Here is a 16328-nt window from a genome sequence, read left to right on the forward strand (position 1 = left end):
TCATTGATTGTCTAGAAAAACTCTTAACACAACCATGTCTAACTTAACCAAACTATGACAAAATCACTGTGAAAATGCTCCTCGATATTTAGACCTTATTACCCGTGAAAACGTTGAATCTCGCTGCAAATGTTTGCACCTGTCCTTTGTGAGGAATCTGATATACAGCAGTTGTCGTTTGTGTATGTAATTTATACGTGTTTCTCGAGTTTTTTTATATTGATTAGACTGTTATTTTTCCCGTTTTACACTAGTAATTTTTGGGCCCTTTACAGTTTGTTGTTCGGTGTGAGCCAAAGCTCCGTGTTACAGGCCGTACCTTGGCCTATAATTGTTTATTCTTAAAATTGTTATTCGGATGGAGAGTTGTCTCATTGGCACTCATACCACATCTCCCTATATCTATTACATGTTACATATCTACTTTTCAGTATCATATCATTTATTATACCACGCGCAATGTATTGAGTCGGGTATAATGCTATTGACCGGTCCGTCTGTCAGTCAGTTAGCCCTGTTCTTGTCATCGCAACTCCTCTGAGACAACACAACATAATTTCTTAAAAATTCGTAGATAAAAAGGACATACTATGTAGATCGTATCGACATGTTATTATGATTTTTGTCTCTAGCAGTTACGTCCCTTTGGACTTATTTGCCTCAATATACTACTGCAACAGTTTGTCATCGCAACTCCTCTGAAACCAAACAAAAGAATTTCATGAAACGTTTTAGATAATAAGATCATACTAAGTAAATATGCATATCGACAGGAAATTATGATTCATTTTTTCTAGGAGTTTAGCTCAGTTTGAATTCACTTGCCTAAATATACTACTGCAGCGGTTTGTCATAACAACTCCTTTGAAAAAACACAACATGTTTTCATGAACACTTGTAGATAATAAGGTCAAACTATGTAGATGTGCATATCTTCAGGAAATTATGATTATTTTTTCCTAGGAGTTATATATGCCCGTTTGAACTTTTGACCTAAATATACTACTGCAACAGTTGGTAATCGCAACTCCTCTGAAACCATACAATAGCATTTAGTGAAACTTTGTAGCTAATGAGAACAAAATATGTTAATGTGCATATTTATCAACAAGAAAATTTTTATCACTTGAATTTTGGAAGGTTAGTCTTTGAACTAAGATTCTGATGAAATTTTGTTTGTTCAGTGAAAATGTGGGTGCGTGGGGTATGTGAGCTCACATAGGTTCTTTAATTTTATTCTACCAGTATACACTAGTACTGTCAAAAGATAGAACTAATATACATGATATAGGATAGAACTTTTATGTGTGATGATCAAATCAATGCAAATGAGCGATTTTCACTGTATTGATACCTCTAGTGGTGGACTATCAGTCCCCGAGGGTATCTTGAGCTCAATAGTCAGTAACGTTTCTAAAATTGTCCGTTTACAAAATTTTAAATCCTTAAAAAAATAAGGTTTCAACTCCCTCAGGCATAGTTCACTTTAGATGAATTAAGCCATTATTTAGGTATTGTTGTCATATAACTCTTCAACAGTTCCGGTACTTATACATTGGCGGATTTCAAATGTTTGGCTTTGAGCGTTCCTCATTAAGGTAAATCTAGAAAAGCGCTTCGGACGCATGACATTATTAAACATGTTGTTACTAGTTTTGTTCAGCTATCATCTTTAAAACTATAATATACAGAGTGTAAAATTGAATCAAAAATCATTAGGAGGACATGAGTTAATAACCGACATAATACAATTGACTCCCTCTAAGAGTCTTAAACCTTGAAACACGATGTGTGTACCCCTTATGGTTATTTACACATTATAGTGGTGATGTGAATAGTACAATGGATCAGTAAGATAATATTTACAAATAGAACAACATTGCTGCTGACATTAACAGTCGAATCCTTCTAGACGTTCTCATCCTTACACACTGTTAAACAATCCTGTTATTCTTTTTGGGTATTATTTGAAAGAATAATAGTAGATACATTAATAGGTTAAACAGATTTTTGTGAAAATGACCAGTGGGGAGGACATTCTTTACTATGGAAGTAACAATACCAGAACTAGAAGTGTATTCATTTAAGGAGTTATTGCCATTGTTATTTTGTATAAACAATATTAAATTGAGAGAAACTGTAAGATGCACAAATGATCAACAGGAAAAATTAAAAAATCAGACAACCTGCAAAAAAAATGAAACAGCTCAGGACCATATCTACTTCTAAGTCAAAACGGCCGCAATTCACATATGACTAACCACGAATCACTGCCTTGAAAGGCAAATTTCACTGCATGAACGCATGCGTTTACTAACATTTAATTTTTCAATAAATTTCTTTCTACTGAAGTTTAGAAATATATTTGAAATTTAAGGCAAATTATACTACAAGTTTGTCAGAAAATACTGAATTGATTCGATTTAAAAATTAATTCACATTAAAGTAAATTTACAATACAATATATTTCAAGTTTATCAGAATTTATAAAAAGTTTTTTAGTTGGAATTAAATAACGAATAACTCGAATTTAAAATATTTTCTACTTCTAATTTATGAGAATTTAATTTGTTATGTTTTTTTGCAATTTAAAGTCTAGTTAAATTACATTTGACCCCATTCTTAATGAGAGTTATTTTTATAGTATACATATAGTTAGGAGTGGTTTAAAGCAAATTTGCAAAATATAGCATTAATTTTATATTCAAGTTATTCTATTCTTTTTTCGTCTTTGCATTTGTTCACTGAATTATCGGATAACGAGGAAAGTTACTATACATTACTTTTGTGCAGACATTTGAGACAACAGTAAAAATGTAATCTGAGGTTGGATATATCGCTAATAAATCATTTATTAAAAAAGACTATGTTTAGGTCAAATTTCAAGAAGTTGAAACTAATTCTTTACTCCCCTTTCCATTATCATATAACTTCTTTTACATTGCAAATTCCTATTTTCCTCGTACATAATTTAACAATTTTGGGGTTATTAAGAAATAAGGCTTTTGGTTTTCTCAATTTAATTGTTTCATAGTTTTTATGTCGGGACTTATTCTAGCCGACTATACGGTATAGGGGTTTTCTCATGGTTGAAGGACGTTCTGTGCGGTTGCCTATAACTTAAATCCACTTCATCTGAATTTTGATGGATATATGTATATATATGTATATATATATATATATATATATATATATATATATATATATATATATATATGAGTCTGAAAGATTGTGTAACAATACCGATACTGGTTGGTAGATTCTTATAGACTCTATATATATATATATATAGTTTAATCTTAGTTGTCTCATTGGCAAATATGCCACATCTCCTTATTTTCATAAACATCAAATATGGTGTATTATGCTATTAAACTGTTTAATCATTCGTATATTATTCGGAATTATTTATATTCCTTTGCATTATCAGTACTGTCAGGGTTTTAATTTTTGCAAAAATTAGCATATGTTGTAACTGTTTAGCATACATCTAGTTTTGCTTAGTATGATCCAAAATTGTATCCCTATGTTCGTAGAGTTTACCTCCCTTTGATTGCAAAAGATGCATCCAGGGGAACTAACTGCGTTGCATTTACAACAACGTTTTATTTGGTTATTCTTAAATATTAGATACATGCTAATTGGTTAATTTACCGTTTCTATTTTTCTATTTACTACCACAACAACGCCAGCACATAAACGAATTTGTAATATACAATCAAGGTTAAAAAAAAATAGAAAAGGTAAAATACTGTAAAATGTTAAGGACATGGCTATTTCCTAAACAGATCATATATCTAGTATTTGTTTTAAAATACACCCTCATGTCAGCATACCGTCTTCAACAACAACAAGCGGGTCGTAGGAGGATGTTTTGATACAAATAGTTAATTTAAAGTGCTTCTTGAAACAACAATACTGTAGTAATAGGCAAAATTATAAATAACATATCATTGGCAAAACAAAATTATAACCTTTTTGATTTGAAACCTAACATCACGGACGTTGTTTTTGTTTAATATATGATGTGCTCCTGCGTAAACAAGAAGTTTATTGTATTTGCACACACACAGTATTAAATTGTTTAAGACAAAATGGAAATTCTTCGAAATAGTAAGAAACTTCGGATAAATTAAATTTCAATATTTTTAATGTTTCTTTTGTGCGTGATTATACAATTTATGAAAAAGCCATGTAGTAGTAATAAAAGTGAATCTGCTATCCTTATGTAAGCAATTATACAATGCATGTAGACAACATCTGATTTTACATTAAAAATCCTTGTCTTTGTGAAACTCTTCATTGTGTATTTTGCTCATTGGTGTCCAAGCAAGCATAATCAAATATAATATTTTAAACATATACACATGCATGTACGTGACTAGGGACACATAATTTTATGTGATTGAACAATAAAAGGGAAACAACTCTTGTTAGAATAAGAACAATTTTCGTATCTTTAAAAAAAATGAAGAAATTTTTGAAGTTTAATGAAGGTATGTTTAAAGTGCAGACATACTATAAACAGAATTTTGCTTTAATTGTAACCTTATTTAAACGTTACAAACTCATATAAACGAATGATTTACACTTATTAGTTTACAAGTTTTGTCAGTTGAAAAGTGATAAGATGGATATTTTGAATATAATTATATATGTGAAGATTAAGAGTGAAGTAATTAGCAATTACAAAAAATCAAAATAAATCAAAAGAAGAGAATAAACAACATTCACTTTGGGATATCGGGTGTTGTAATGAAATAAAATATAATTACGGTACAGCAGCGGGATATTTAGAAGGTTTTGTTTTAACATGTTTAACTTAAATTTTTATAAATACGTTCATAATTATTTAGATTCTTATAAAAACATAGTATGATAATTTTCGTATAATTATTATTTTTTATAAGAACGGGGTAACCGGTTGCATATAATTGGGTGCTTTTTAAACCCTCCAAATTACGTTGGATTTCATTATTCAGCTCAAACTTTTGTATTCAAAGGGAACTAACTCTTTCTATTAAAACAATTGTTAGTTTAAAATTAGGATCAATTAGGTCATAAAATAGAATCCACCACAACAGGAACATATATATGTTAGATATACTGTTCCCAAACCACAACAATAGGATTCTTCTCGTAATATTTATTATATTTAAATGTTATGTTTTATGTATGTTTTATTGTTCCTTAAAACCGCTCAGTATAACAAAAAAATCAAAAACGCACAAAATTAGAGTTGTTTAATTCAATATGTATGCAGATATTGTTCTTGTTTTCAAATTATTATAGAAAGGAATGTTAGATCTTTGATATGTCATGTATTTGTAAATTGAAAATAAAGAATAAATTTAGTTAATACGTTATACAATTGTGTTTTTTTATTCAGGTTTTCGCTTTAGTCAGGCAAAGTGAATTCCCCATTACAGACAGCTTGTTTCTCTCACTGTAATTATCTCATATTTTGAGGCAATCATGAGTCTTTGATTCGAATTATTGGTTGAGGCAACTTAGAGTGCACAATTATGGCTTCATTTGTAATACTGGCGAATTTTTCAATAAACAAATATGTCATGTATTATGATAGAGTTTGTAAGAACTGTTATTGGATATATATTGATGAAAACTGTTTTCTGTAGTGCATTTGCATATCAATTGGCATATATTTAGTGCAACAAACACGAATAATACACATATTTGTTTATAGCATATGGAGTCAAAATGAGTTTCAATTTGAAGTAAATCTAGTTATATCACACATTAAATCTTTAAACTTGGAGTTGAATCTGATTTCAATTTGCATTAAATGAAAGTTTATTGTTGTATTAAATTTGCAACTCGATGTTTAATCAGAATTAAAACCACAGTAAACAGCTTTCTGTTTGGAATATCTTTGACTTTAATGTGTAGTAAATCATGTTATACATGTATCCTCTACATTAAATTTGAAGTTGTATGTCTATTAAACTTCAATAAATTTGAAAAATACTGGACAGTAAATCAGTTGTCGATTCGTGAACTTACTGCATCCAGTAAACCATTTGTAAACTACTATTAAATATTGCGTTTACTTGACCAATAAACTACCAGGAAAATAATAAACTCGGAACTTACAACTGATTTTCAAGTAGTTTATTGATTCCTTAAACTAATCATTTCATGCAGTGTTTAGAGCATTTCTGAATTTCTTTTTCGTGCGCACTACAGCTGGACATGAACTACATGCACTAGGGGTTTTGGAAGCTGTATAAAAAAATTGGTGCACACTGAATAACGCGCGTAGCGGGTTATTTAACAGTGTGCACCACATTTTTTATGTTATTTCGAATAGACAGAAAAAATATTACAGTCATTTCTTATAATTTAATTCTAAATTCCATTTTAAACCGTAGAAAACCATGAAAAAACGTTGATGACGTCACGGTCACATGACTAAATTATGTCTATGGGCTGATAAAAAACAACGTCAGCCAATCAGAAGACGCGTTACATCCAAAATTAAATTATAATTATATAGAAAGACAAGGCTATTGATCAGGACAGACACATGAAAGTGTGACAAAAAAAACCTAACTTTTTTAATGTCATACCTCCCTCTTTTTTTCAAATCGATCAGTACATTATCAAAACGTACATTATATAAATGTATAACATACAATCAAAAGCAAAACAGCAAAACATGCAATTACATTTAAACTTTAAAAATGGTGAAATAAATAACAAAAACAGAATATAAATAGAAAATAATATAATATAAATTAAGGTTCACAGTCGCTTAATGCAAGTCCAAGGTACTTAACCTGCCAACAAGAAATATTGCTCTCCTTCATTTGGCATCAGTAAGTGTACATCAGGGAAGATTTCATACAGCAAATGTTTCAGATGCAAGGGCAATCTGTTTCCTGAAAGAACCTTCATCAGATCCTCTTTAACGGTCAAACAAAAGTATTTGTTTCTAACGCTAAAAAAAACGGAAATTTGAAATTATGAAATTTGACATTTAAGGTGATACCTAACACTACAGGGAGATAACTCTGTAAAGTCAGCTAAATGTTTTAATTACGTTGTGTTGTAAAAGTAATAGTAAGCTTCTCAATGATCAAAATTGTTGTTTGTCAAACAGCTATTTAACCATTGTTCTGATTTTTGAAAAGAACAAAAATGTAAAAAAAAAAGGTCTGAATGACATAGCTTATTTGCTTTTGTTTCGGAAGACAATACTTCGAGCTAATCTGTACCTGCATGCATATAATATATTATTTGACCCATGGCTGGTGATGGTTGTGATTGTGCTCAAGATCCTCGGTTATTGAACAGGTAAACTGTTGGGAAAACCGTTTGCCAACATGTTAGAAAACAAGTTAAAAACATTATTAGATTTATAATACTTTTATTATGTTCGAATTGAAGAGGCCGAAATAGGCTTTACACTTTGAATATTTGACTGTTTATGCATAGATTATATATCTAATGTGTCTAACAGAGTTTTTTTTATTATATTTCAGTCAAAAGGTTGAAGCTAAGTGGTGACGCAAGTACATCTAGTTTGTGTAACTATTTTTTATTGATTACTGTATTGAAATTAACTGAAACAAATAAAACAGTATGTATGGGCCTTTCCCAAGTCAGGAGCCTTTAATTCAGTAGTTGTCGTTTGTTGATGTATTAAATATTTGTTTTTCGTTAATTTGTTTTGTACATAAATTAGGCCGTTAATTTTCTCGTTTGTATTATTTTACATTTGTCAGTTCGGGGCCTTTCATAGCTGACTATGTGGTATGGGCTTTGCCCATTGTTGAAGGCCGAACGGGGACCTACAGTCGTTAATTTCTCTGTCATTTTGTCCCTTATGGAGAGTTGTCTAATTGGCAATAATACCACATCTTCTTTTTTATATTTACATGAAGGTTTTCTATTTTATCTATATCATGTATATAAAAGATACAATTGATGGAAACGTATCTTGTAGCAGAAATAAAGGAGTAGATGCGGTCAGAGTCATATTTGACCCAGAATAATAAGTTCAATATTGTAGGATAAAACAAATTGACGAAAAGACATGTAAGGAAGATAAATATATGTTGATCAATCTTTGTTGTTAAATTTGTGTGTTATACTGTATACTATTGTTTATCGTTTGGTCTTTTCCTATGCGATTGTCATACAAGTGAGAGGTTTAGCTAGCTACAATACCAGGTTTAATCCACAATCTTCTTTTTAGGAAAATGTCTGTACCAATCCAGGAATATGACTGTTGTTATCCATTTACTAGATAAGTTTGAGCTTTTCATTTTGCCATTTGATCTCGTACTTTCCGTATTCAATCTTCCTCGGTATTTTGGTGGGTTTTTTTTCTAGTGTTTTAAGTTTGCCATAACGTTGTCAGTTGATTTTCTACTTTTGAGATTGTATATCCCTCGATATAACCTTGTGGTGACGCGTCGTAAAGCAATCGCCAATCATATAATCAATTGAATATCCCCTTGGTATCTTTTGTCTCTATTTTATAAAGAATATATCCTTCTTTCTACATCTAATGCACGATGATGATCGAATGATCAAACTTCTGTTTCAGTGGTATCAGTAATAACTAGTACGTTTTGTATACAGATCAGGATTCATCGTATAATTCTATTCTTTGTAACAATATTTTCTTTCAGATATCAAAGTTTTAAAACTTAAATTTATCAAATATATTCTACACACGTTTTAAACATTTATCAATCTATAAGTCGCTAGAAATTGCAAGAAAGAAATCTTTCTTTCTGTAGCGGAATTTGTAAGTATTTTATTATATAGCAAATATGTAGAAGACTATCAGACTTCAAATATACAGTACAAGCTCACTACATATTTTAATTGAGAAATAATTTATGGATTTTTTGATAATTAATACATGACCTGGGCCGTGATATTCGATTTTTTTCCTTAGCGTTTGCAAGGGATACAATTGACGAATATCACGACCCAGGCTTCCATGAATTATTTCGATTGTAATAGGACAAATACAGTCAGAAAAAAAAATGAATCAAGAATGGGTATTCCGTATGTGGGGTTGTTCCTTTCTACTCTCTGTTAAATAATGCATATACATTCTAATAAATCTGAAGCCTGCATAAACTATTTCGTAAATAACAGCTGGAAAAATTGTTTTTAATTCTTTAAATTTTCAATCCCAACATTTGCCATTTTTGATTCTCGTAAGCTACCGTCAAATCCAAAGTTGACATTTCGTAACTAAGGTTGACTTGCTGAAATCGATAAATATGCGAATAATGCAATAGAAAACAAAACAAAACAAAAACTACCTCCAAAATGTAATTTAATGCAATAGTATACGAATTTTGATGATTCACGTACCGGAAAACCCTTCAGCTTAAGTGTTTTCATTTGTATGACGTCATGTTTTGAAGGCCTTATCGACGCCAAAAGCATTTATGGACTTTCGCGGAATTCTAATTTATTTGGATTTTGTTTATTTCGCCGAGAACAGCTTGTAATTTTTAGTTGTTGTTGTTGTTGCTATGCATCCGAATAAGAATAAAAGTTCTGTAGTCGTTTTTGAAATGCAATTTGTAAAACGTAAAATCGGCATAGCGTTTGCAAATAGTTTGCGATACATGTGGATTCAGGTGAAAGGTAATGGGGTGAATGTAACATCCATTAGTATGTATATCTCTGAGTCTGCGCTAAGTATTGATATATCTAGAATTTTATAACGGTGTTGTTTACAAGGCGAAAGAAGCACGTCACATTGTGATAAATATCACTTGTATCACTGAGAGAATTGTTTAGTAAAATATTTAGTTTTAACATATTTGCAGTGTTTTGTTTTCCTGTATTAAATTTTGCACTTTTTAATATTCAAAGTTTTATGAAAAATATGAGAAGACTGCTTTGATTAAGATAAGAATGTTATCAATTCACTTAGAAATATGATTATTTTTCAGTAGACAATATTAAAAGAAGCCAATTTAAAGCAAAACCAACAAATGTTAAAGATGATGTCGAAATAAATGGATATAAAAGTGTCACCAATAAAGGTAGATGAAATTTAACTAGACTACTTATTTCTAAGAGAAGAACATTGCTACATGTATCTTACTTAAAGCTGGAAATTTAACGAATGAAATGAAGTAATTTATTTCTGTTTAAAATAAATATATTACGGAAAAAGGGGTAAATTAGGTAAATAAATAAAAATGAAATCTGCATATACCATTGTATACGGTCTTGATTATGTAGAATTTGTCAGTAAAAATATTCTCAGTCTAAAAAGATGGTTCTATATTCACTATACTTTATCAATGATTCGTAATCAAGAGTGTATAACCATGAGCATTTGCTGAGGAGACAATCACGCATAAGGTTCATTACCTGATTATTATTCAAATCCTATCTGAATTAATCTTTGTCGACGTAAAAGCAAAATCAACCCTGCTGCAATACGACTCTTTTCAGGGAAACATTGTTCTTTTTAGCTCACCTTGCCAAAAGGACTGAGAGAGGTTTTCTGATCACTTGGCGTCCGTCTTCTATTGTCGTTCGTGGTTATTGTTCTTTAACTTTCACAAAAATCTCCACCTCTTATATACCTATATGGCATTATTTTCTTTCAGAACGACAGGTCATTCTTTTTCAGAATCAACCCGGACGATACCATGTTTCAATGATATATGCTCCAAGGCATACAATTATGACCTGTGTGAGGTCATTATTTTCCTTGATAAACATGCAATCTATGATTTACTTCAAAACTTTATTCGTCGAATAGTTTTTTGTTGCCGATTTGGAAATTTATTTTTTAAAGTTCAATCGATGATAGGTGTAAAAGAAACCGTCATTGTAGTCCCGCATTTTAATTTTAGAGACAACGTGAAGTTTTGATAATTTATCGCTACAATAAAGAAACATTATCATATATAGTTATCAAATGTACCAGGATTATAATTTAGTACGCCAGACGCGCGTTTCGTCTACATAAGACTCATCAGTGACGCTCATATCAAAATATTTATAAATCCAAACAATTACAAAGTTGAAGAGCATTGGGGATCCAAAATTTCAAAAAGTTGTGCCAAATACGGCTAAGGAAATCTATGCCTGGAATAAGAAAATCCTTAGTTTTTCGGAAAATTTTAACTTTTGTTAACAGGAAATTTATAAAATAAAATGACCACATTATTAATATTCATGTCAACACCGAAGTGTTGACTACTGGGCTGGTGATACCCTCGGGGACGAAACGTCCACCAGCAGTGGCATCGACCCAGTGGTGTAAATAGTTATCAAATGTACCAGGATTATAATTTAGTACGCCAGACGCGCGTTTCGTCTACATAAGACTCATCAGTGACGCTCATATCAAAATATTTATAAAGCCAAACAATTACAAAGTTGAAGAGCATTGGGATCCAAAATTTCAAAAAGTTGTGCCAAATACGGCTAAGGAAATCTATGCCTGGAATAAGAAAATCCTTAGTTTTTCGAAAAATTTTAACTTTTGTTAACAGGAAATTTATAAAACAAAATGACCACATTATTAATATTCATGTCAACACCGAAGTGTTGACTACTGGGCTGGTGATACCCTCGGGGACGAAACGTCCACCAGCAGTGGCATCGACCCAGTGGTGTAAATAGTTATCAAATGTACCAGGATTATAATTTAGTACGCCAGACGCGCGTTTAGTCTACATAAGACTCATCAGTGACGCTCATATCAAAATATTTATAAAGCCAAACAATTACAAAGTTGAAGAGCATTGGGGATCCAAAATTTCAAAAAGTTGTGCCAAATACGTCTAAGGAAATCTATGCCTGGAATAAGAACATCCTTAGTTTTTCGAAAAATTTTAACTTTTGTTAACAGGAAATTTATAAAACAAAATGACCACATTATTAATATTCATGTCAACACCGAAGTGTTGACTACTGGGCTGGTGATACCCTCGGGGACGAAACGTCCACCAGCAGTGGCATCGACCCAGTGGTGTAAATAGTTATCAAATGTACCAGGATTATAATTTAGTACGCCAGACGCGCGTTTCGTCTACATAAGACTCATCAGTGACGCTCATATCAAAATATTTATAAAGCCAAACAATTACAAAGTTGAAGAGCATTGGGGATCCAAAATTTCAAAAAGTTGTGCCAAATACGGCTAAGGAAATCTATGCCTGGAATAAGAAAATCCTTAGTTTTTCGAAAAATTTTAACTTTTGTTAACAGGAAATTTATAAAACAAAATGACCACATTATTAATATTTATGTCAACACCGAAGTGTTGACTACTGGGCTGGTGATACCCTCGGGGACGAAACGTCCACCAGCAGTGGCATCGACCCAGTGGTGTAAATAGTTATCAAATGTACCAGGATTATAATTTAGTACGCCAGACGCGCGTTTAGTCTACATAAGACTCATCAGTGACGCTCATATCAAAATATTTATAAAGCCAAACAATTACAAAGTTGAAGAGCATTGGGGATCCAAAATTTCAAAAAGTTGTGCCAAATACGGCTAAGGAAATCTATGCCTGGAATAAGAAAATCCTTAGTTTTTCGAAAAATTTTAACTTTTGTTAACAGGAAATTTATAAAACAAAATGACCACATTATTAATATTCATGTCAACACCGAAGTGTTGACTACTGGGCTGGTGATACCCTCGGGGACGAAACGTCCACCAGCAGTGGCATCGACCCAGTGGTGTAAATAGTTATCAAATGTACCAGGATTATAATTTAGTACGCCAGACGCGCGTTTCGTCTACATAAGACTCATCAGTGACGCTCATATCAAAATATTTATAAAGCCAAACAATTACAAAGTTGAAGAGCATTGGGGATCCAAAATTTCAAAAAGTTGTGCCAAATACGGCTAAGGAAATCTATGCCTGGAATAAGAAAATCCTTAGTTTTTCGAAAAATTTTAACTTTTGTTAACAGGAAATTTATAAAACAAAATGACCACATTATTAATATTCATGTCAACACCGAAGTGTTGACTACTGGGCTGGTGATACCCTCGGGGACGAAACGTCCACCAGCAGTGGCATCGACCCAGTGGTGTAAATAGTTATCAAATGTACCAGGATTATAATTTAGTACGCCAGACGCGCGTTTCGTCTACATAAGACTCATCAGTGACGCTCATATCAAAATATTTATAAAGCCAAACAATTACAAAGTTGAAGAGCATTTGGGGTTCAAAAATTTCAAAAAGTTGTGCCAAATACGGCTAAGGAAATCTATGCCTGGAATAAGAACATCCTTAGTTTTTCGAAAAATTTTAACTTTTGTTAACAGGAAATTTATAAAACAAAATGACCACATTATAAATATTCATGTCAACACCGAAGTGTTGACTACTGGGCTGGTGATACCCTCGGGGACGAAACGTCCACCAGCAGTGGCATCGACCCAGTGGTGTAAATAGTTATCAAATGTACCAGGATTATAATTTAGTACGCCAGACGCGCGTTTCGTCTACATAAGACTCATCAGTGACGCTCATATCAAAATATTTATAAAGCCAAACAATTACAAAGTTGAAGAGCATTGGGGATCCAAAATTTCAAAAAGTTGTGCCAAATACGGCTAAGGAAATCTATGCCTGGAATAAGAAAATCCTTAGTTTTTCGAAAAATTTTAACTTTTGTTAACAGGAAATTTATAAAACAAAATGACCACATTATTAATATTCATGTCAACACCGAAGTGTTGACTACTGGGCTGGTGATACCCTCGGGGACGAAACGTCCACCAGCAGTGGCATCGACCCAGTGGTGTAAATAGTTATCAAATGTACCAGGATTATAATTTAGTACGCCAGACGCGCGTTTCGTCTACATAAGACTCATCAGTGACGCTCATATCAAAATATTTATAAAGCCAAACAATTACAAAGTTGAAGAGCATTGGGGATCCAAAATTTCAAAAAGTTGTGCCAAATACGGGTAAGGAAATCTATGCCTGGAATAAGAAAATCCTTAGTTTTTCGAAAAATTTTAACTTTTGTTAACAGGAAATTTATAAAACAAAATGACCACATTATTAAAATTCATGTCAACACCGAAGTGTTGACTACTGGGCTGGTGATACCCTCGGGGACGACACGTCCACCAGCAGTGGCATCGACCCAGTGGTGTAAATAGTTATCAAATGTACCAGGATTATAATTTAGTACGCCAGACGCGCGTTTCGTCTACATAAGACTCATCAGTGACGCTCATATCAAAATATTTATAAAGCCAAACAATTACAAAGTTGAAGAGCATTGGGGATCCAAAATTTCAAAAAGTTGTGCCAAATACGGCTAAGGAAATCTATGCCTGGAATAAGAAAATCCTTAGTTTTTCGAAAAATTTTAACTTTTGTTAACAGGAAATTTATAAAACAAAATGACCACATTATTAATATTCATGTCAACACCGAAGTGTTGACTACTGGGCTGGTGATACCCTCGGGGACGAAACGTCCACCAGCAGTGGCATCGACCCAGTGGTGTAAATAGTTATCAAATGTACCAGGATTATAATTTAGTACGCCAGACGCGCTTTTCGTCTACATAAGACTCATCAGTGACGCTCATATCAAAATATTTATAAAGCCAAACAATTACAAAGTTGAAGAGCATTGGGGATCCATAATTTCAAAAAGTTGTGCCAAATACGGCTAAGGAAATCTATGCCTGGAATAAGAAAATCCTTAGTTTTTCGAAAAATTTTAACTTTTGTTAACAGGAAATTTATAAAACAAAATGACCACATTATTAATATTCATGTCAACACCGAAGTGTTGACTACTGGGCTGGTGATACCCTCGGGGACGAAACGTCCACCAGCAGTGGCATCGACCCAGTGGTGTAAATAGTTATCAAATGTACCAGGATTATAATTTAGTACACCAGACGCGCGTTTCGTCTACATAAGACTCATCAGTGACGCTCATATCAAAATATTTATAAAGCCAAACAATTACAAAGTTGAAGAGCATTGGGGATCCAAAATTTCAAAAAGTTGTGCCAAATACGGCTAAGGAAATCTATGCCTGGAATAAGAAAATCCTTAGTTTTTCGAAAAATTTTAACTTTTGTTAACAGGAAATTTATAAAACAAAATGACCACATTATTAATATTCATGTCAACACCGAAGTGTTGACTACTGGGTTGGTGATACCCTCGGGGACGAAACGTCCACCAGCAGTGGCATCGACCCAGTGGTGTAAATAGTTATCAAATGTACCAGGATTATAATTTAGTACGCCAGACGCGCTTTTCGTCTACATAAGACTCATCAGTGACGCTCATATCAAAATATTTATAAAGCCAAACAATTACAAAGTTGAAGAGCATTGGGGATCCAAAATTTCAAAAAGTTGTGCCAAATACGGGTAAGGAAATCTATGCCTGGAATAAGAAAATCCTTAGTTTTTCGAAAAATTTTAACTTTTGTTAACAGGAAATTTATAAAACAAAATGACCACATTATTAATATTCATGTCAACACCGAAGTGTTGACTACTGGGCTGGTGATACCCTCGGGGACGACACGTCCACCAGCAGTGGCATCGACCCAGTGGTGTAAATAGTTATCAAATGTACCAGGATTATAATTTAGTACGCCAGACGCGCGTTTCGTCTACATAAGACTCATCAGTGACGCTCATATCAAAATATTTATAAAGCCAAACAATTACAAAGTTGAAGAGCATTGGGGATCCAAAATTTCAAAAAGTTGTGCCAAATACGGCTAAGGAAATCTATGCCTGGAATAAGAAAATCCTTAGTTTTTCGAAAAATTTTAACTTTTGTTAACAGGAAATTTATAAAACAAAATGACCACATTATTAATATTCATGTCAACACCGAAGTGTTGACTACTGGGCTGGTGATACCCTCGGGGACGAAACGTCCACCAGCAGTGGCATCGACCCAGTGGTGTAAATAGTTATCAAATGTACCAGGATTATAATTTAGTACGCCAGACGCGCGTTTCGTCTACATAAGACTCATCAGTGACGCTCATATCAAAATATTTATAAAGCCAAACAATTACAAAGTTGAAGAGCATTGGGGATCCAAAATTTCAAAAAGTTGTGCCAAATACGGCTAAGGAAATCTATGCCTGGAATAAGAAAATCCTTAGTTTTTCGAAAAATTTTAACTTTTGTTAACAGGAAATTTATAAAACAAAATGACCACATTATTAATATTCATGTCAACACCGAAGTGTTGACTACTGGGCTGGTGATACCCTCGGGGACGACACGTCCACCAGCAGTGGCATCGACCCAGTGGTGTAAATAGTTATCAAATGTACCAGG

At 32.7% G+C, this 16328-nt stretch overlaps 1 protein-coding gene across 1 annotated transcript in view; it reads left to right on the forward strand.

Moving 5' to 3' along the window:
• The window catches only part of LOC139529002 (uncharacterized), a 79202-nt gene that overhangs the window by 46562 nt on the left and 16312 nt on the right, over positions 1–16328 (forward strand). The window contains exons 4-5 of the mRNA XM_071325240.1: positions 7506–7550; positions 9951–10043. Coding sequence (XP_071181341.1) covers positions 7506–7550; positions 9951–10043 — 138 coding nt within the window. The remainder of the gene's footprint in view (positions 1–7505; positions 7551–9950; positions 10044–16328) is intronic.

This window comes from Mytilus edulis, chromosome 6 (genome assembly GCF_963676685.1).
Source record: "Mytilus edulis chromosome 6, xbMytEdul2.2, whole genome shotgun sequence".
Classification (NCBI taxonomy): Eukaryota; Metazoa; Mollusca; class Bivalvia; order Mytilida; family Mytilidae; genus Mytilus; species Mytilus edulis.